This window comes from Gymnodraco acuticeps, unplaced genomic scaffold (assembly GCF_902827175.1).
Source record: "Gymnodraco acuticeps unplaced genomic scaffold, fGymAcu1.1, whole genome shotgun sequence".
Classification (NCBI taxonomy): Eukaryota; Metazoa; Chordata; class Actinopteri; order Perciformes; family Bathydraconidae; genus Gymnodraco; species Gymnodraco acuticeps.
Genome location: NW_022989749.1, coordinates 295,802 through 317,896, shown reverse-complemented (window position 1 = coordinate 317,896; position 22,095 = coordinate 295,802). Strand labels below are relative to the sequence as shown.

Here is a 22,095-nt window from a genome sequence, read left to right as displayed (position 1 = left end):
TCGACAAAATTGGTGAAATATAAACTTACATGTGTATTTTGGTTGTTTTCTTTTCACTAGTGTGAACGAGTTCATGTTAGGGATGCCCAAACTCTCAAAAGGATATGTTTTAGCCTGTAGTGGTGCACTTTAATGCTAACCATATAGCATTGGAGGATGAACCCCTCTTTATTGGTCACACATGTTCATGCAAATATCACACACAGTGAAATGTAGTCTCTGCTTTTAACCCATCCTAGTACTAGGAGCATAAGCCGCTGTTGCACATGGTTCCCCCTGTCCTCTAATAGCAGGTAGTCTCAGGTGTTTCTGCAGACAGAGGAGGGAGGTGGTCTACTGATTGCGTCCGTGGTGCAGAGACACCATCACACCCCACCAGCTGTCTACACCAATGCTGTGTGATCTATACAGGCTGCCCACCTTCCTCTCCCATTAGGCTCAATCATGCTGGGTGGCTGAAAGTCTAACTAGCTTCCCTCCTTTTCCATTTAACCTCCTCCTCTCTCACACACAATAATCCTCCCTGTTAGCACTGAGTGAGGAAACAGGCAAGAGTACAATGCCTTAAAATGTAATCTTCAAGTTGATGTTTTAATACAAATGTTTTCGTTTGTATTTCTTAGAAACACGAGAAGTAGTTAGTAATATTGTTGTTGGAACAGTGACACAATCAGTCAGATTTGGCGGTGAATTTTAGATGAATAATGCAAGCTACGAGATGAAAGACAGCTTCATCTTTTGTAGTCTGTCAGGGCGAGCCATGACGGGCTTTATGACAGCATGAAGTATCATTCTAACAGCCTGTTAGTTTGCCCGGGAGAGGAAGAAATGATATTGATTTTTTTTCTTTATCGTTGGAAATGTCATTTTGCAGTCCTGTCACAAAGGCACATACAGTATTCTTTCAAAAAGCTTTAAGAAACTTGAAAGGTTGTTTGTATCTGACTTAATGTTCTGAGATAAAGTTCTGTTACCTCCATGTTGTGTACATATCACTCCGTTTGCAACACAATGAAATATGTTGCTGCCAAGCCGACAGACTGTAGATTTCAGTGAATAATGTATAAAGTGTTTCCATTGTTCAGCAAGAACATTATTCAAGTGTTTTGTCTCTGTTGGTAGCGTGTGATTAATAGTCGTCACTTTCTGAACAGCGCTCTCATGACAAAGTGTCTTGTGACCTTTCCGTGAAGGAAATGGTCTGTCGACAACGCAATATGAAGGTGTCAGAAAGCAATAAGTCAGAAACACAAAAGCACAAACATGAACTAATTAGAAAGCACTCAGAGAGCACATAACTCTGCAGAGGCTTCACAGTCCTTCAAATTTGAAATTTGAATTCAACAAAATGCTAAGGGATTCTTAATATGGATCTGATCTGCATCAACATTTGCATACACATATACAATCATTGGATGCAATTGACTTCTGTTTTCATTTTTTATTCAAAGAGCAGGAATGTATGAATAGATTTAGGGTCTTATGCTAGTTGCTCTGTGAGGCTGTACGTTGGCAAACTTGTGCCTTGAGCTAAAAGCTAACGCCCTCATGCTAACATCCTCATAATGGAAACGCAAACATGCAGATTTTTTGTGGATACCGTATATTGTTTACCTTGTTAACAAGTTTTGTGTTTAAGCTTTACATATTGAAAATGTTTTCCTTCACTACATTTACGCAGCTACAATCATCACTTTTCATATAAAGATTTTGCCAGAGCCCCTTTGACTAGATAGCAGATCATTGTAATTTAAGGATTTGAGGACCTTTTTAAATTCAAATAATAACACTACCTTAACTCAAGTTATATTTTGAAGGGTTTGAAACGTTTGGGAATCCCTAAAGATGTTCATCCTGAGCGGGACATACATGTTTGTACTGATTTTCCTTTATGCAGTTACACTAAAAACTACAAATCTGAATCTCATGGTTGCCCCTGCAGATCTTAGGAACTGATAATTGAAACATTTGAAATACTGTTATGGTGCTAAGTAAAAACGATAACCAAAGTCATTAGAAAGTACCTTTTGAGCACTATTGCTATCTGAACCAAACTGCGTGGTAACCCATCCAACAGTTGCTAAGATATTTCCGACCAACAGATCGACAGTGCGATGCCTTCAGGGTGTCTACAAAAAGCAACCATTTTGAAAAAGCTTCTTCTCACTAAACGATGACACATTCTTTTGTTAAAAAACCAAAACAATGGAATCTGTTTGCACATATTCTACTAGCAGAAATACAAACCGGACAAAAAACATGGCGTCGCGAGTGAATGTAAATAACATTGAGATGAAATAAAAACCTACTTCACCATGTGAGTGGGAGAAAAGTGAATATTCACCAACGCAGATTTGCTCAGTTTTGGTATTTTTCCTACATTAGTAAAAAACAAAATCATTCAATGGATGGAAACGTTAAACATGGAGTTACAGCTGTTCACAATATCAATACATTTAGTTTTTGTCCTAACATGCTATAAGGGACACATGCTACATTCAGATTTCTCTTTCACCAATACAGGAACCCTCTCTTATTACTGACCTTTTATCTTCTCAGCAGGATTTGACCGATTGAATCGATCTCTGTGATAAACACTGAGTGTGCATCTCCAGGGGGCTCAGCTACTGATTGTGTTTGCGTTTTTCCAGATGGTCACTAAACGGAACACTCATTGATCTGGGGAATGACTACCGGCGTCACATGTCTGGGGGCAGCCTGATCATTAGCAACCTGGACAAGAACCAAGACATCGGGGTATACCAGTGCACAGCCTTCAACACGTGGGGGTCCATCCTCAGCCGCAGAGCCAGCCTGCACTTTGCATGTAAGTCATCTTATTCTTGGCTCGACATTTAAGGACATCCTGGCGTCTCTTTGTATCTGCTGACATGTGTTGTTACCCAGGCTTTTTTTAAAGATATTTTTTCATTTACTATTCCAATTTCTCATTTAGCCTGAGAATAGATTTTTCATGTTAATCGAATTATATGTCAGAATCAACAACCCGCGTCTGACTGCCTCTGAACTCCATTGATTCTCATTAGTGGGTCCAACTCTGACAGCATCTATGCTTGGTCCAATATTGACTCATATTTTGCCAAGTAATACACCAGCGAGCTCCTGTGATCCAGACTTTAAAGGAGACAAACTCAAATAATCCTTGAGAAGTGTTTGCATCTCTGTAATCACCATCCACCCCTCCATGAATAATGTATACAGCAGATTTTGAGTGGATCAGAAAGGCTGTGTGCTGCCCTGTCAGCCTGCTGCTCCAAATACAAAAGGCCTGGTGGAGAGAGATGCTGTGGAGCTCCTACCTATCACACTGTACAAGCACATCTCCTCTCTTGAACAGGCCTGCTGACTATTGATCATGTCCCAAGGATAGAGAGCATTAACTTCCTCTCAGGAGATGGACAGCCATTACCCCTATAGCTAGTAATGAATCTCACTTGTGGGACTGGGTGAGGAGCAGAGCTGCTTGACATTTATTGTCTTGCCTAATGCGCAGTGAGGGAGGTCTAGAAGATCAGCATGGTTGATACTCTGCTTTTCTGTGTAACGAGGCCATGCCCTAACATAGAAATGTCATGCCTTTGCTGCTTTGTTTGCCTTCAAAGTTCAACTGCTTCAACTGTATGCTCACATTTCTTATGACAGCTAACTATAAAAACATGCGAAATATTGCTTAGAATGAAACACAAAATTGCATTTGCTACCAAAAACAGATACCTGCATATAAATGATAATATTAATCAGAAGCACAGTCCACAAATTGATGTTAAAACTAAAGAAAAATAACTAACTTGCATTTCAGTCAATGCGGTTTGTATATTTTTCTCTCTAAACAAACCGGGTTTCCTGCATTGAACCAATGATGTGAAGATCATAATCTTGGCCCTGGGAAAATCAGGTGTCATATCAACTAGTGTTTCAAAATTTAAATATTATGTGGAAAAATGCTTTTAGGCCAAAGGGGACTGTTTGTGTAGTAATAATTATAATTCCTTACATTTATTATAGCGCTTTTCCAGATGCTCAAAGCGCTTTACAAATACACATTACACATATCATACATGCAATGGTCATGTACTGTGGACAATACCCACAGGAGCAAGTTCAGGTGAAGTGTCTTGCCCAAGGACACAACGGCTTTACAGACGCAGCAGCGGACATTGCGCCACACCGTCCATCTTCACGCCTCGAAGTCATCGAGGCGCTTTTACAAGTACACATTAGTATCATACATGTACTACCCAAAGGAGCAAATCCGGGTGAAGTGTCTTGCCCAAGGACACAACGGCCTGACGCAGTGGCGGGTTTTCGAACTGAAGTTCCCCAGCACCCCTTGATCTGATGATCAGATGCACAGACCACTGCGCCACCCGTCCCGAGTACCATGATTAGCCACTTGGGTTGTTAGTTTCAACGCAGTTTGGAGCTCTCTCAAAGAGACAAAGTGTAGCATTATGCGGCATCTTGCAGTTGCAGATTGAACCCAACTGAATACTCCCTCACACCCCTCACTTTACAAGTCTGTGATAAAGAGCTGCCCATTAAGAAAAACATCATAATGCTCAGAGCCTATTCTTATCATTTCAAAATGGTTAACGTTTTTTTCCGAACGCTTCAGTGGCCTTAAGGTGACATAAAAATTAATCAAAAACCTTATCTAGAGCCAGTGCACATTTAAGGTAACTAGTGTTACACTTGTCTCTCGCAGGGGCAAACCTGCAAAATAACGACACATCAGCTGATTGAGTTAACCTCAGCTCAATAAAGCACTTTCAGCTCACTCTATGGCTCTCATTTGTGTCATCTCCAGCCACAGTTGGCAGTTTAGTGATTACACCTCGAACAGCACCAAACAACATCCTGATACAGTAAGTAACTAACTGGTGATCATAGTCAAACTTTTTAGGAGCCAGATATTTGAAGAGATGGTAGAGACCAAATTTAGAGCTAAAACACAGTTCTTATTAGACTTAGATTTGTCAGATTGCCATAGCCTACGACGTTATACTTTTGCATGTGATATTAAGCAACAGCGTGCAAACACCATTGCTGTTGTGTTGACAGGTTTGATCTGCTGCTAATTTGTTGTCAAACTAATTATAAATGACTATTTAACCCGTCTGTTGGCTTGTCTGCAATCCGCTAGGAGAGCTGACCACAACGTTTTATTGTAATGATGTTGTCCATTTAACAATTCTCAGCAATTACTTTTTTTTTAACGATAGGAACACAAGCCACCGATGCAACACCAAAAGCCCCAGGTTTAATCAACCGTGTATACAGTATAGGGTTAAAACATACATACACTGTGGCTGCTGTTTTGTTTTGCTCCTAAAGGTAAAAGTACCTTTGTTCAAGAACACTGCTGGAAACAATATATAAAAGGGAATGTCTACACAGTGACGCCATTGCCCAGACCAATTATCTTCCAGCTATAATGGCTGTTCTGTGTTCTCTAGGCCAGTCATTCTTTCGTGGCAAAGACGGATTCTGCTTACAAAGGAATCACTGCAGCTACAGTGGGTTTGGCCTCTCACAGTTACAGTGTGTGGTCAGTTCACTCCACTAAAGCCCATTATTCTTCTGCTCAGAGGCCAGAGTTGACAGAAGTGTATTCCCTCCAGGTCTGAGCCCAGCTACATCTCCGAACCTCTTCAGTACCGTTTGGCACAATATTGGGAAAGTGGTCATCCTTTCCTTGTCCACAAAGTCATTTTCAGTAGCTCTTTGATTCACCTCCCGCTGTTTCCAAGTCCTGTTATAATTATCAACTGCTGGTATGCCTCGTTGCTCTCACTTCAGCACTGCTTCTTAGAATCATAAACATCTTTGGGAGATGGACTCCGTATTTACTAAGGCAGCCTGGTGAGATCAGAAGGACATTGCCTGTGTGTGTATTTTGAAGTGGGCCGGCTCCTCCTGTGGCCTCCATGGTGTCCTGCCGTGACTTGGCTCTGTTTGAATCCACTGCGGTCATCGGAGAGCTGCTCATTAATCTTACCAACACTCTGTCCCACTTCCCTCCATAATCTTCCTCCTCCTAATTTCCCTTATCGGTCACACTGACTTTCTTTTGTTTGTGTTTGGAAGGCTTACTCAAGGCTGTTAGCCAGAGGGTGCAGACAGAGTACAGAGCGGACTGCGGTAGCTTCCCTCCATCAGTCATGAAGCCAGGGGTGGTTTATCATCCCAGGTTTTGAGTTGTCTGCCAGCAACCGCTCATTCATTTGCAAGGGGATGGATTGTGCTGAGAGTATTGATGGTGGGGCTAATACTTTTAAGTAAGAGATTACACCACATTTAATAATGATGTTACTTATTGCTGTTGGCACTGCAAACCGTCATTTGTCATGCAGACTCCCCGGTGTGTTCTCAGTCCAAAACGCCCCCCTCCCAACTGCTTATTTTATCCGATTCAGCCTAATCTTTTTACTGTGTTGTGGTGGTGCAGGGTAAACATCACAACGTCAGGTCAGCAGGGGCGCTGCCAGGGATTTTGGGCCCCATGAAAAGATATCACTCTGGTTACTTAAACATTTTTTTCTTAATGTTCTAAAATAGTTTGGGCCCCTGTCAGTCACGGGCCCTTAGAATCGTCCTAACTTTTCACCCCCTTACGGCGCCCCTGCAAGTCAGCCTATTTCATCAGCACCCAAGATGACTTTGAAAGTGTCAAAGGCTGTCATGAGGTGTCTGGGGGCAATCAATGATGCCCTGTTAAAGCCCCAGTTCTCAAAATGTAACATCAAAAAGAGAACTCAGTCAGTCAGTAAAGGGAATCTGGGAAAACGTATGTCTTATATCAGAGCTATATTCTTTTCAAAGAAACTTGAGAATACAAACTTTCTACACTGTAGACTTTCTGGCTGTCTGACACCCTGCTTTTTTCTCGGCTGCAGTCTAATTTCGATTTTATTTGACTCATCAGATCTTGACAACTTCAAAACTCTAACAGTGAGGAACGCTGTGAACGTCCGCGAGGGCCAAGGAGTGGTTCTGTTATGTGGACCTCCTACATATTCTGGAGGTAAGTTGTTTTCTCTCTGGGTATGCAGCTTTTGTGCCCTTTTATCCTTAATCATGATTCATGAAATATATAATTCCCTTCATCGTTTCACATAGCAACCTTTGATCAGGGATTACTTCCTCACTCCTAATTCAATCTGTTTTAACACCCATTATAAGTACACATGCTGCCTATAATCTCCCCCTTATATAATGTATACTGAACTACTGTGCAAATCCTTTCGTGGGTGTTTCTTTCCTTATCCTGTATATGTTTCTCATTAGAGCGGTGTGTTTCCAAATTAGTCTTCATATGTGCTTATTGAGTTTCTGGCTGTGAGTTAGATGAGAAGATATCTATCCGTTAAATGGGTCATTCCAGAATTGGAGGACAATTTAGACACCAACATTTTTGAAAATGTAACCTTTTATTTTATAATTTTTGTTTATGTATTTAGGAAAAACAGATAATAAACCATCAAAAAAAGTGATTTGCCCAGCTAAGGCATCAAATGTATATTTTCCAATGAAGAATTACCCCTGTTACTCTAATTATAGTAACAGGGTTGAAAGTAACAGGGTTGAAAATCAATGCTAATTTGAGCTTTAACCTCAGGAATTATTTAAATGAAAGGAACTTTGAAATGAATATGCTTTATTCTGATAATATGAGTAACAGGGTTGAGTGGGTCAGAGTGCCACACTCTTTTAAGACTGAAAAGATTGTAAAAATATGAAAAATAAAAGAGAGGACTTAGGTTTGGTCTACCCATGGCAAAATTACTGTTATTTAAAATATGTTTATGATTTTAACAAATACCATTACAAGAGACATATATCAATAGAATAATACCGAAAAAAGTAAATAAAATCCCTATTTTAAATGTTATATTTCACATGCAAGTTGGTCACCAAGAAGCGGGGACAAGAGAAAAATGCCATTTTAGGCGGTGTTCGAGAGCTATTTGATAATTTAAATAATATTTTGAAACCACTTTTTCTACAACTTTATATACATTTTGTCTCAAGACAAGTATGTTTAACACAAAAAGTGCATGTTTTAGCATTTTGGGCATGGATTATTAGATTTTGTATATGGGGGACATGAAATGTCCTCCAATTCTGGAATGACCCAAATATCAAGCTACGGCCAGCAGCCAGTTAGCTTAGCTTAGCGTAGGCTGTCAATGTCTGCATACCAGTCCTACCAGGCCTACTTCCACTTATTTTAAAACAAGATATTTATAGTTATCTCTAAAATTACGTGAACAACCTTATACCTATAGTCGAGATTAGCAACCTTCAGACAGAGCCCGGTAAACTGTTTCTGTAATTAGGAAGCTAAAGGCAGCAATGGGTTAGCTTAGCGTAGCCTGACAATATCTGCATACCATTGTGTGTACTACTTCCAGTTGAATAAGAGTGATTTTAAAATGATATATTTATAGTCTTTAAAGTTACACAAACAGACTTTTCAAAGTAGAACCTGTTATTTTACATTTCGTTTTATTGTGTCGAGGAACGATAGGCGAGCTTAGCAACCTTCAGACAGAGCCCAGCTAGCTGTTTCTTGTTATGTGAACCAGCTGCTGGCTGTATCCATATATTTAAGCACCTCAACACATTCAAAAACATTTTCTTATTGTTCAACTGAGAAGCTCAAAATGGATTCTTTAAATAAGAGGGCTGAATAGGAGATAAAGACGCAGAGTAGGTATGGACAATGGCTGCTGCCTAGCTTGTCTCCCTCTTGATACTGTAGCTTGCACATTGAAACAACCAATTCCTTCACAAGAGAACAGTTTAGCGCAGAGCATTGTACAGCTGGTCTATGGGATAATGGGTCAGAGGACTCGGTGTGAAATACAGTTTGACAGCTTTCCTCTGACATGGGCTTATATGCGGTTGGCTGCTGTAACCGTAGCGCTATTGTGTTTTTCTTACATTTTCAGAAGTGAATGAAAAGTAGTGCAGTGCAAGCCCTTCTTCCTTCTCTCGCCCCGTCACTCCCCCTCTGGGTTTCCTCTCCCTCTCTTCCCATTCTCTACATTTTTTCTCTCTTGTAAATTGAAGGCATGCATTTTTCTTCATAACCTTGAACTTCACTGTACCTTATCCAACACCTCTTTAAAAATAATCTGGTTTCTCAATGTGTTGACTCAGAATGGCTTTGTTCCCCGTCCGCATTCATTATTACATCACCCCCAACTGCTAAATTAAATACAATATTGTCACAAGCAATTGGGTCCCCTTAGTGCTCCTTTTCAGAGTTTTGTTTACTCCAAGGTCTTTTTAAGCACATGGGTCACTTTTTTTCTTCTGTTGCAGAAAAAGCCCCTGTGTTGTGTTTTCTTTTGACTTACTGCTTACAGTTCTATCACTGCTCATTACAGCCGCGTAGTTCAGATGGAGGTTATGCTGACTCCTAAATGTGTGGGTCCTGCTTGCCTAATCAGAAGGAGCTTTGTATCTGCATCACTGCTCCCAGCTCGGACGCTCCATCCCATCCGAAGCCGTCCCTGGGGGGGGGGGGGGGGGGCGTTGGAAATGATTGACAGTCATTGCATTCACCTTTGACCCGGAGCCCCTCACCTCCCGTGTGGTAGATTACACTGAGCATCTCCTGGCTCTTGCAGATCTGTGCAGTGTGCGTTTTTCAAAATGACACAGTAATTCATCATGGCAGGTTCCTCTTTTCTTATGGTGGACCTGCAGCTTGTGAAGGCGCATCACAGCATGTTCGTAATTCCATACGTCAATCTTTTCAACCCTCAATCCATCCGTCTATTCGTTTGTGCCTCCCATGAACCAGACCATGTCACTCGGGGAATGCAGGCCATGTGTCAGGGGAGGGCCACTGACGCGCTGTAATCCATTTTGTTTCGCTTCCTTTCCTTGGGTCTCACATTGCTTCTGCACCAATAGATATTGCATTTGCCATGCCTTGGTATCTCTTCCCAAGAAAACTGAGATAAGGGTAAAACAGTTTAGTGATATGCTAAAAAATGTAGGCCAAACTTGGGTATCTTCTTTCGGTTCAACTGTCCCAGCTATAGAGATCTAAAACTCTATGTGTGGTATCAGTTTTAAAAGAGCAATGACAGCAGAAAACCTCAGCTCTAAGCTAAATTGTATTTCTTTCCATTCCAGAGCTGACATTTGCGTGGATCTTCAATGAATACCCGTACTTTGTCCAGCAAGACAGCAGGCGATTCATCTCTCAAGAGACCGGGAGTCTGTACATCGCTAAAGTGGAGACCTCAGATGTTGGCAACTACACCTGTGTGGTTAACAACACTGTCTCGAAGGAGAAGGTGCTCAGCTCTCCAACACCACTGGTCCTCAGAAGTGATGGTAAATGACTTAAATATAAATAATTCATTTAAGATCTTAGAACAGGATACAATTTTAGAAGCTTTCTGGTTTCCGTTTGTTGTCCAAGTTGTATTGATCAATTACGTTTGAGCAGGCTTTCATTGAATACAGGCAAACAGTTCATATTGAGGGTAAAATAGATGGAACACTGACTGAAATGCAATATCTGAGCTTTTGCATCCGAGGGTATTTACAATTATTCAGCCTTTTATTAGCTTGAAATTACTTGCCTTGTGTCGTAGACGCCATATTTCAACAACACATCCATTCTGAACTTGCTTATCGGACTGCAAGAATTCAGCATTGAAAACCCCCTACAATTCTCGGAGCCGAGGGGTTCAGATATTGCATTTTTATTTTAGTGTAATTTTCTAATTGTGGGTCAAAAGAGTTCCATTACATTGGCAAGTAGCTGTCAGTGACGTCAAGGTTAAAATGGACTGTTTATTGTTTCGTTTTTACGGACCTCTAGGTCACAATTTATTATAAAGGAACATTTAAATTGTGATTATATTTTATAAAGGCCTGAATTGATGCACTAAACAAGATAAGATTGTACCAATCACAAAAGCTTCTTGTTTCAAATGAACAGAACAAAATGATATAATGGCAAACTAAAAGATAGCTACAGATCAGTATTTTATTTAACAGTGACAGTTATCAATATAGACAGCAAAATCAATGGTTTTGAGTTTCATTTACATCAGCTTGAAATGGCATTACTAATTCAGGAACCCTAACCTGAAAATAGTTCTCTCTTAAATTGTGATTTCAACATCGGTGGAGTTAATTGCTCAACCTGATGTATTACAGTTGTTGCTTTTAATATATTTCAACAACAAGGTAGGACCTGCTTCTCTACCAGGCAAGTATTTTCCCTGATGTGTTCCCTGAATCTTTTATAAGCCACCTCTGATTTTCCTGCTCTTCACCAGCCCTTTGGGGGTCACTTTTGCTCTGCATGCATAAAGACTTCTGTGTTAGCTGTCCCATGCTGTTACTGCTCTCGCTTTGATCCAACACGTGTATAATCTGCGCCGTTAATCATTGATGTAAAAAGCTTGTCGTCTGTTGTCTCACTTTTGTAGGAGTAATGGGTGAATATGAACCCAAAATAGAGGTTCATTTCCCTGATTCGGTTCCAGCTGCGAAGGAATCGGTGGTGAAACTAGAATGCTTCGCTCTGGGAAAGTAAGTGAATCTCATTGTGTGTGCGACATAAGCTGTAGGCTCATTCATGCATGAATAAGCGCTACTCAAGAGGATTTAAGGATGCACAAGCGTAACATTACTCATTCTTAGATTCATCAATTCTTACGTGACACGGCAAGGGAGTAGAAATCAAAGTTCCTTAAAGAGCTTCTTAATCAGAGTAATCACAGTTAGATTTTTGGAGAACAATAACTGACAAGACACTCAGTTTGATCATTGAGACTGACAGTTGCCATCATGGGAATCTTTTTTGATCGTCTTTTTCGCAGCCCTGTCCCAGAAATAAGCTGGAGGAGAACCAGCGGCATCCCTTTCCCCAGCAAAGTGAAAATGAAGAATTCAAACGCCGTCCTTGAAATCCCCAATTTACAGCAGGAAGACGCTGGGACGTACGAATGTATGGCAGAGAATCGGCGAGGAAAAAACGCTGCACGGGGTCGTATCTCATTCCATGGTGAGTGAACCATTTTAAATTGACGCAGGGAGAATGAATTTGGGTGTGTATGTACAGGAAACATGGACGTCCCCTGCAGTTTTAATCTTGTTTGTTTGACAGAAAACCTATTTGTCTAAGACGTGCGGGGCATAATGTTACCATGACATTTCTGTACATGCTATGGATCCACACTCTAAAAAGTAAAAAGTGTATATTAGATTACAGGCCGCAAATTTCCAATCAATATTCAAATCTATTTACCAGCATGTGTTCCTCATTAGGCTGATAATCCACTTTGAAGGCTGCATTAATGGCTTCATAATTTCTGATACCACTCTTGACTAATCCACTGCTGCTATAATTAAAACACATGTTTGAAAAGGTAATCCTCTCATTTATTTCAAGCTAAACCTCACTGGCTCCAGACAATGACGGACACAGCTCTGTCCATCGAAGAAAACCTCTTTTGGGAGTGCAAGGCGAATGGAAAGCCCAAACCGTCCTACAGCTGGCTGAAGAATGGGGAGCAAGTGATGGCTGAGGTATGGAGATATGAGACTATTATACAAATTGGTGACAAGTGAAGGGAAATCAAATTGAGGCAACATAATGATGCATATATTTCCATTCCAATTAGTTACACTGAATCAAAAATGCACACGGTTTGAAATATGAATGGTACACCGACCATGCACTGGTAAATGCATGTGCTGTGTCAAAAAATTGCTTTTGATAGATAGAATCAACCTCTCATCCATTTCCCACTTGCTAGGGAGAAATACTGTTCATGAAATTTGAGGGGTACTCCACATTTTAGTGCTGCTTGCATAATGGGGCAGACAGATTTAGAAGAGGCAGAGGCAGTCTGACATTTAGGGCCCATTCACACCTGCTATTAACATATTATCTGTATATCTTATGCGGATTATGACAGCTAATTTACAAGCCTTTGCTCTTACACTTAATACCATTTATGTTGATTCTAGTGGCCTGATTTCTATATGCATTCATTTTAAAGAGGACCTATTATGCTAATTTCAGGTTCATATTTGTATTTAGTTTTTCTACTGTGACATGTCTCCATGCTTTAATGTTCAAAAAGCTCTTTATTTTTCTCATGCAGCACCTCTTTTCACCCTGTGTCTGTAACCAGAGCCCAGTCTGCTCTGATTGGCTAGCTGGCCGGCTCTGTTGTGATTAGTCAATTGCTTAGAGATGTCCCGCCCCTTAGCCTATCACGTACAATTTGTTGGAGCGCCAGCCAATAGAAGTGCGAGTGTGACTATGCGCAAAAATAAAAACAAAACAAAAACGCAAAGAAACGACTTGGTTAGGATAAGTTAAAAGATGATGGTTTGGCTTAAAATCAATACATTTGGTAGTCATTCACTTATGGAACTTTACTTTCAGTTTCCTCCCCTCCGCTACCGACCTCTTAAACAAGGCCTGCCCCCCCCCCCCCCCACTGACACTTTACCTCTGCCACATCATAGACTATATGCATTACATTAATGCACACAATGGTCATACTCCTTTCTGCACATATTCTTATTTCACATTCTAAAATTCATTCATAGCATTCTATTTCCATGTAAATGACTGCTTTATTTAATTTTGTATTGCTATTTAACTGTATTTTATTACGGTGTAAAAGATTTTTAGTTTTATATTAGATTTCTTGTTTTTTTATATTTTATGTATGCACCGTGACATCAAGTCAAATTCCTAGTATGTGCAAACCTACCTGGCAATAAACCTGTTTCTGATTCTGATGAATCTATCTATTTAATTATACATATGTTTGGATTCAAGGCATACGATAATAATAATAATAATGGATTACATTTTTTAATTAGAGCGCTTTTACAGGTGCTCAAAGTGCTTTATAATTACATATTACACATATTAGACATGTAAATGTCAATACTGTGGACATTACCCACCGGAGCAAATGATAAGGCATGTTTCTTTGATGTATTTTACTTATACTGCCTGTAGAGAATTGTGTTTGTGTTAAAGACATGTGTAGACCAACCAAGTCAAATAATAAAAACTAATATTACAAAAAAAATAAGCTCCCATGTCTGAAAATCATAAATGATCCAGCTGTAGAAATTACTATAGGTGAAAAAGGACTCTTTCTAATCAAACGCCTGACATTTCTAACCTCAGTTTTTCTAATAACCATTTATTTATCAACCCCATGGCCCACAAAAATACTATGTATATCTATTATCACCCCTGTATGTGTAAAATCACTGTACTACCTCATTCAATTAGCCACTGAAGCAAAAACGTGCAAATAATTTATTATCTGTTGAAGTGTTAGATTACATTCACTGTGAAGGTTATAGCCTTACTGTATTTATGTGTAAGGTGACTTAGTACCTCACTAATAAGCTCCAACTTTCTCTCCATGCATCTATAATCAACCCTCCTGTTGTCTTCGGGTCAAATCTGACCGATTTACAACTTTCATCATTCATAACTTTTTTGTTTACATTCCATTGCATTAAGGCTTTATGATATCCTTCACAGTAGACATTTGAACATATACACACACATACACACACACACACCATGTGTCACTTCAGGGGACATTACATTGACTTACATGCATTTCCTGGAGACTTATCCTAACCTTAACCATAACCAACACATGCCTAACCCTTACCCTAAACCTAACCAAGTCTTCACCATAAAATTAATGATTCCCCTTATGGGGACCTCCAATTTGTCCCCATAAGGGAAGCGAGTCCCCACACGTGACTGTGTAAACAGATTTAGGTCCCCACAAGTATAGTAATGCAAGGCCACACACACCCCGCTCTTATGTGCCCATCCCCCCACATGGATCACACCTGGCACACGCATTACATGTTCAGTGTCTATTCTTTGTATATTTACTGCAGTTTTTCATGTATACCAGTAGTCTGATACAATATGTACAGTTTGAAAGGGTGTTAAATGAAATTGGGTGATTAATGGTTTTTGTGTTAATGTAATAGCAGTTAAAACAGGACTGGTCCAATTTTACCGCGAACACCAAAGTAAGGGGGGGAAACGAAGACAATAGGAGGGTTAAGATATCAGCATAAGAAGCCTCCCCAACTGCAGCCTTTCGGATCTCTGACTAGCTCATTGGGCCAAAATCAATCATCAAGTCATCATCGGAGCAGTCATGATAGTTTTTCCAACTGAACAGTCACGGAAAATAAATGGCTTTTTAATATGCTGCTGGTGCTGTTGTCAACATTGCTTATTTTCTGTGTATCTAAGATGCAGGTTAGCAGTTCCCACCAGTGCCTCATCATCTCTTCCCCTATTCCAAGATGAACACTGGCGCAATGCTTTTTTTGTTCTCTCTTTCTCCTCTCCTGCTGTCCTCCTCCCTTCATGGTGCACCATTAATTGCTGCATCGCTTTTGGTCATAATAAGTATGCCTTGCAATGGATATGCAGATGATGTCTCTCTTTCCTCCTCAGGGCCGGGTACAAATCGAAAACGGGGCCCTCTCCATGGCTGCTTTAAACCTGTCCGATTCAGGGATGTATCAGTGTGTGGCTGAAAACAAACATGGCATTATTTATTCCAGTGCCCAACTAATGGTGTTAGGTAAGATTGCATTCCTCCCTCTGCTTTTATCCTGCTTATCTGTCCGTGCGTTTGATCATCTCCTAAGATATACACCAGGATCCTGCTATCTCCTCACCAATCAGTCTGCAGACTCATTTGATGTCATTTTGGGCTCTGCCAGCAGAAAATATGAATCTGATGGAGCGTCTCATTTTACTTTAGCTCGTTTCATCATATTGATTTGGATACTACAAACGCATTACTTTGTGGCATTGCACATGCTTTCTCATGTAGATGGGGTATTGATTTATTTGCAAAGCTTTGATGACTTCCAACTGACTGGCTCGATGACAAATCAATTTTCTGTCCTGATGCATGTGATGACACTTGGGGGTCCAAATGATGGCTGACAAAATGTGATGATGAGTGTGGGCAACAGCCAAAAGCTGTGCAGGCTGGAAGCATGCGGAGGGTGGATTATGTGATAAAGCATTGAAGGGTGGGGTGGCAGGTCGGTCCATTTAGCCTTGAGCCAAAAAGGCATTTCTGCTGAGTTCACGCTGAGGTTTTGAGCCGCTCTCACTAAGAGCTGAAAGGAAGTCGATGTCGATACGGCACGGCTGATCTGCAAAGGTACAGGTTGCCTATAGTTTTTAATCTTACACCTTTCTCTGCCTCCCAACACACAGCTTCACCTCCCAGTTTCTCCAAAAGTCCATTAAGGGCCCTGCTAAAAGCCCGCTCAGGAAGTGAAGTCACTCTGGAATGCAAGCCCGAGGCCTCACCCCCAGCAATTAGCCTGTGGAAGAAAGGGAATGAGATCCTGCAGAGAAGCGAAAGGTAGGATACAAGTCCAAATGCATATCCCTCAGCTTTTATCACATTCACTGCAAAACGACTTGTTTGAATTGTATATTTGGTTTTGTGCAGATGCATAAAAGGGAAGGCTAATGGGGGGAATGAGAGCAGAGCACCCACCAAGAAAATTGCAAATGGCTAATATGCTGCGTGCACCCTCGTGTGCAAATAGTGTGAGGGATGACGATGCCAGCTGGTCATATCCACACTGCATGCATGAAATGTTTGAGACCATAAAAGATTAGCAAATGCAGGCATGCTGAAGATAAAAGCTTTTAAATAGAGACAAAGAGACAGCTCACTAGACTACAAACTCTGTGCAGACATTATGCCGCCAATGAGCAAACTTAAGGCACCACTTAAGTGGTTGAAAGTGGTGCTTCATTTTCTTTGTTGTTGAGCTACTGAAAGTGTTTCACACAATACCCAAGCACCAATTAAAAGGTGAAGAAATCAAAAAATATCAGAGGCAAGACATGACACATTATTAGCAATCCACAAGCAGAACTTTCATCATTGGAGGAAGAAGAAAAGCGGTGACTAAACCTTCAACACACACACACTGAGGATTTGTAACACAAACACACACACACACACACACACAAGCAGGCAGGGCACACTGAATAAGAACAACAGAAACAGACATCTCAGCCCACAGAGGAAATTCTAAACATTGAATCACGCCAATACTGCTTATACAAAAGGAGGTCTGAAAGCAACAATATAAGCAAAGCGTCTTGTCAAAACAACACTGAGGCTCCAGATGGGAAGCTGCATCTATAGCTGCAGAAAATTGGTAAAATTCCCAAGCTGACTGACATTTAGCACACTGTATGTGAAGCCCACATGGTGTTTCAAGGTGCACACTGGACGTATGCAGATACTGGATAGGAAGTGTTTTCTCACAGGCAGTCATGCTGTAAATCTGAGCCTTGCTTATATCATTGTATAGACACTGTCTCCCAAAACAACATACATACATCTGTTCTACTGTATTTAACATTATGAAACAGTGGCAGTGCTCATGTGACCTTTCTACTAAGCACTATGAAACAGAACTATTTGGATATGTTTAAGAAATGCAAATAATTGGTGAAGTTATGGGAAAGAAGCATGACTTCCTTCAGAATAACAATATGATTTAGTACTTTTTACTTTTGTTTCAAGAGGGACACAAACATAGTTACCTGGGTGAAGCGCACCAATTATGGCGTAGCACCCTGCCAAACATAAACAATTACCAAGTATACACGTTTGAACTCTTAACAGTAGTGAACCAATGGAGAACTTTGCATTATTATATTTATATTATAATATTATATTTAAGTTGACAACCCAATACATGGTGATTATGATAATTCAACTAAAGTTAATGTACCTTTTTGTCTTGATCACTCTTTGTTGGTCACTAAATAAACGCAGTGTACTTTTTTGCCGGACAATAATTGCCTTCTCTCTAGTCATATAGTAATAGAGATATATTGGGTTCCCAGCATGAAAGCTTCCTCTCTGACCTTAGCAACATAAAGCCTGTGAAGCGCACTTTATTTATTCATTGAGTTATTCAGTGTTGCTGTTTGTAAAATATTTCTTCATTTAGTAATGTGTCCCAGCGTTTAGCCCGCCACTGAGTGAGGGCGATGGGTCACTCTGCCTGCTGCGTCAAAGAATTTCATTTTCCTGAGCTTTAGTGGGGGGCTTTAAAGCAGCATTAGGGTCATAGTGCTTCAGAGGCTTTCAATCTTTTTGGTCAAGAATACACAAAGAATACAAAAAATAATAATACAGACAGATGCAATTCAAACGGTAAACTCTGCACCTTAGTCCATACAGTAAAATCTGTTCTGCCTTCTTCAGGATTACTTTGCTTCCCAACGGGACTTTAAAGATCGCCAATGTTACCCGACGGGATGCAGCCATCTACACGTGCATCACTAAGAATCAGTTTGGGACAGCAAGCACAAGTGGGAGGCTGCTCATCACCGGTGAGTCTTTTCTCCTTTGTTGATGTAACTATGCTGTGCGTATGTGCTTTCTATTCAAGCACATTGATAACAATGGGTAGATTTTCCTTTCAAGGTTGAAGGTTACTTGAAACAATGGGTTCTTGATTTCAAACTGAAAGGACAAAGGCAGCTTCATGTTATTTACAATCAACAGTTGGGTCTAAAAGGTCAAATGACAAGCCTTATTAGTAGATTTTATTATAAGCCTTCTATTTCTTCCAAAATACAACTGCTGACCATATCAGCTTGGACAATATCTCCAAATGAAGTAGCACTTGAAGAAGAATATGTTATGATCTGTAAGATCGCAGAAAAGGTAGGACCCAAATGCAGACTACAAAAACGGAAAAAAGGTTAGAAACAAAAAGCTAGCTTTATTTAAAAAACAAAACATGGCATGAATCAAAACGGTAGCTCAGGAAAACAATAACACAAAAACTGACCGTGAAAAACATGGAGGAAGACCAGAGAGAAAAACATGAAATGAACCCACAAGGAAACACAGGAAAAGACAAGACTAAATACAGGGAGGGGTAATCAAGGAACAAGAAACAGCTGGGTGAAGGAGGGAGAAACACAAGGGCAACAGGTGAACACAATCAGACAATTAGACACACCAGGGAAACTAACGACAGGGAGGAAAACACAGGGAGAGGGACCAGACAAGAAACAAGGAGAAAAACATGAAACAGGGAGAACAGAACAGCAAAATAAACCCACACCTAGACATACAAAACTAAAAACGTGACATAACAAGAATCGTGACAGAATATGTAAATACCACTTGCGTGTCTGTACACAAACATTTGTATTTTCTGCCATTAGTTGCCTAACACAATCAATTTGCTAGCACCCATGAAGCTAACAAATTAGCATACAGTATCATGTTCGTTTAAGCTAGTATTTGTTCAGGGGGGTTAAGGGTTGGACTATTTATATCAATGGTCATTCAGTGTTGTAACCAGGAAATGGGTCTCAACAAATAAATAGTCCAACATATGCTCCCTATAAAACATTGTATTGCTTGCTGTTGGAGCCAGGCTAGCTGCTGTTCGCCCTTTCTCCAATATTTTTGCCAAGCTAAGTTAGCCGGCTTCTGGCAGTAGCTTTCAATATTACCTACAGACGTTAGAGTATGATCTCCTTATCTAACTCAAGAAAATAAATATGCCTATTCCAAAACTTTCTTTCACTTATAGAATGCATTTGAAAGCGGCATAAATCACATTATGCTTAAGCAGTGCTCTTATATCATATTAATATTCTTTGCAAAAAAGATTGAAGCTTAAAGGTCTAGAGAAAAGTTAGCAGTTAACATGTAGGTGAACTGGCAACAAAAGAGCAGCATTGTTTTTGTAATGCAGACATTCAGCCGAATATTATATATACCATCTACTCTTTTGAGATACCAAGTCTACTCTTTCTACATCCCTATGCACGGTTTCAGCTTTTAAATGAATCCAAAGCTTTTCCAGCCTCACTGTACCTGGTTTTGGTTGAACAGACATGATTGGACAATTCTTATCGAGGCCGGAGTTAAGCAAACGTTATTCAAAACTAAAGGTCAATGATTTCTTGCCAATCTATGGCTTGATAATGTCCTCATTTATAGTCATGTAAATTGCATGTGTAACGTTAAAAGCCAAGGTTATTATCAAATTAAAATGTCTGGTATGCATTATGCAAAACAACATTTAAATAAGCAGCAAAACATTATCCTTGATTTAGTTAAAGGTCGTGTCACCACATTTATAATTTCGATGACATAACACGTCCACGTAGTCCTCGCGATTAATCTATTGTGTGTAGCCACCTGACCAATTTTTCTCATTAGCTTCTATTCTTCTTATACACTGACAGCTGAACCATTTAATGTCATGGAATTTAATTACTGTGACCTTTCCTCAACACACAACGAGGCCTCCAATCCACCATAGCCACCAGTGGGAATGCGCTCCCATCTCTGTTATCCCGCTTCAAACATTTTCCCGTCAAATTGATGCCCGAACATAAAGTGTGAACCTGATATGTCATAAAATGTTGCTAATGGACAGGCCTGGAATTTAAGTGCTTATTAAAAATCAGGAAAAGCACACATCCGTGGGTAATTTAATGATGGTGACTTGATTTAGCCGTGAATTGAAGTGAGATGGCAGTTGCCGAGGTCACGGTGGTGTTAAAGGTTCCCGTGGCAGCCATATTAACATGCGTACTCTGTCGTCTGTTGTCTGCCCAGAGCCCACCAGGATCACCATGAGGCCTACTAACATGGGAGATTATTGTTGGCGAGAGCATCGTGTTACCCTGCCAGATTGCCTGCGATCCAGCTCTGGATGTTTCTTTCTCGTGGGCATTCAACGGCCAGCTCATCGACTTCCAGCGAGACAGCGATCATTTCGAAAGAGTGGGCGGGGTGAGTCATCACAAACATTAAACACAGCTACGTTCGGGCTATTTGGGGATTAATTGAGACATACTGTGTTATATGCAAGGTTATGCTCTGTTGCCCTGCCTAGGTCTTCTTAGACACCAAGCAGTAATTTGTTTTGCCAAGACTGGTCCATTAGAACAGTTTCACAGTGGTCAGCAGCAGATAGTATATAAAAAAAAGACAGAAACATATCAGTTCAATTCCTTCAAACCCTGTCCTGTTAAAGCATTAAAGAACAGCACTGTTGGGTCAGTAATCAGGGATATATTGTTTAACGCCATTTCAGTCCTACAAAGAGTCTTAATTTATTACATCTTTATTCTTTTCATCCCTTAAACTTCCAGTTCTCCTTCATCAAGGGAGAACATGTTCTTATCACCTTCCTCTGCTTTAATTTAATTTGCATACCTATTTGTGAATCGTAAGCCCGGAAATAATTGAGTAATGAGCCGGCAGCAGGCATGGCACCAGAAAATGTCCATCTGAAATCCTCATTCCCTGATATAATAACAAATGACAACTCTTTGTCGGATATGTGTTCCTTTTGATGAAGGTTGAAGTAAATTGTTCGGAGTTTGTCACGCTTGAAATGACTGTGAACACGGTGCCATTTATCATCCAAGGTCAGCAGTCCAATCCCTGCCGTTCGTGTTAAAGGTTGCCCTCATGTGTTGTGGACATGCCAAATTCATATCTTTATGAATGCAAATGGCAATTACTAATGACATTGAACCGTGCACATAAATATAATGAGATATATTTTTTATAGAATCTGTTTCCCCTGTCCAGAGAGATTACCAGCCCCCGCTCAACAGCTTCTGATGAATTAATTAACATAATTAAAGCAAATCTGCCTCATCACTTCCTTCCTGCCAAGGTAGGACGCCTTGCTTTCGAGCATAAGCTCCCAGGTTGGCCAGGTGGTGGCTGGCATTAGAGAGAGAATCAGACATGGCAGAGTGGCGTGTAAACCCTGTCAGGTGAATGCAAAGAAAATGAAAGGAAAGTTGGGAAAAGAAAAGAGAGTAGGAGAGGTCTCTTTAGCCCGTGGCCGCGTAGAAGTGCCATTCGACTCGGCTCCTCTGTGTCAGGTGGTGGTGGTGGAGGTGGAGAACCACAGGCGTTCCTTTGCAGGTGCTGCATCTGGGAGCTATGATCACTACCCGGGCTGATGAAA

The 22,095-nt window shown here is 40.5% G+C and overlaps 1 protein-coding gene across 1 annotated transcript in view; it reads left to right on the top strand.

Annotated features, from left to right (window-relative positions):
- LOC117535491 (contactin-3-like) overlaps positions 1 to 22,095 on the top strand; it is a 70,062-nt gene that overhangs the window by 27,491 nt on the left and 20,476 nt on the right. The window contains 11 exon segments of the mRNA XM_034200007.1: positions 2,652 to 2,827; positions 6,947 to 7,045; positions 10,174 to 10,377; positions 11,487 to 11,589; positions 11,880 to 12,064; positions 12,452 to 12,588; positions 15,533 to 15,662; positions 16,313 to 16,463; positions 18,339 to 18,466; positions 20,724 to 20,758; positions 20,760 to 20,900. Of these exon segments, the coding sequence (XP_034055898.1) occupies positions 2,652 to 2,827; positions 6,947 to 7,045; positions 10,174 to 10,377; positions 11,487 to 11,589; positions 11,880 to 12,064; positions 12,452 to 12,588; positions 15,533 to 15,662; positions 16,313 to 16,463; positions 18,339 to 18,466; positions 20,724 to 20,758; positions 20,760 to 20,900 (1,489 nt within the window).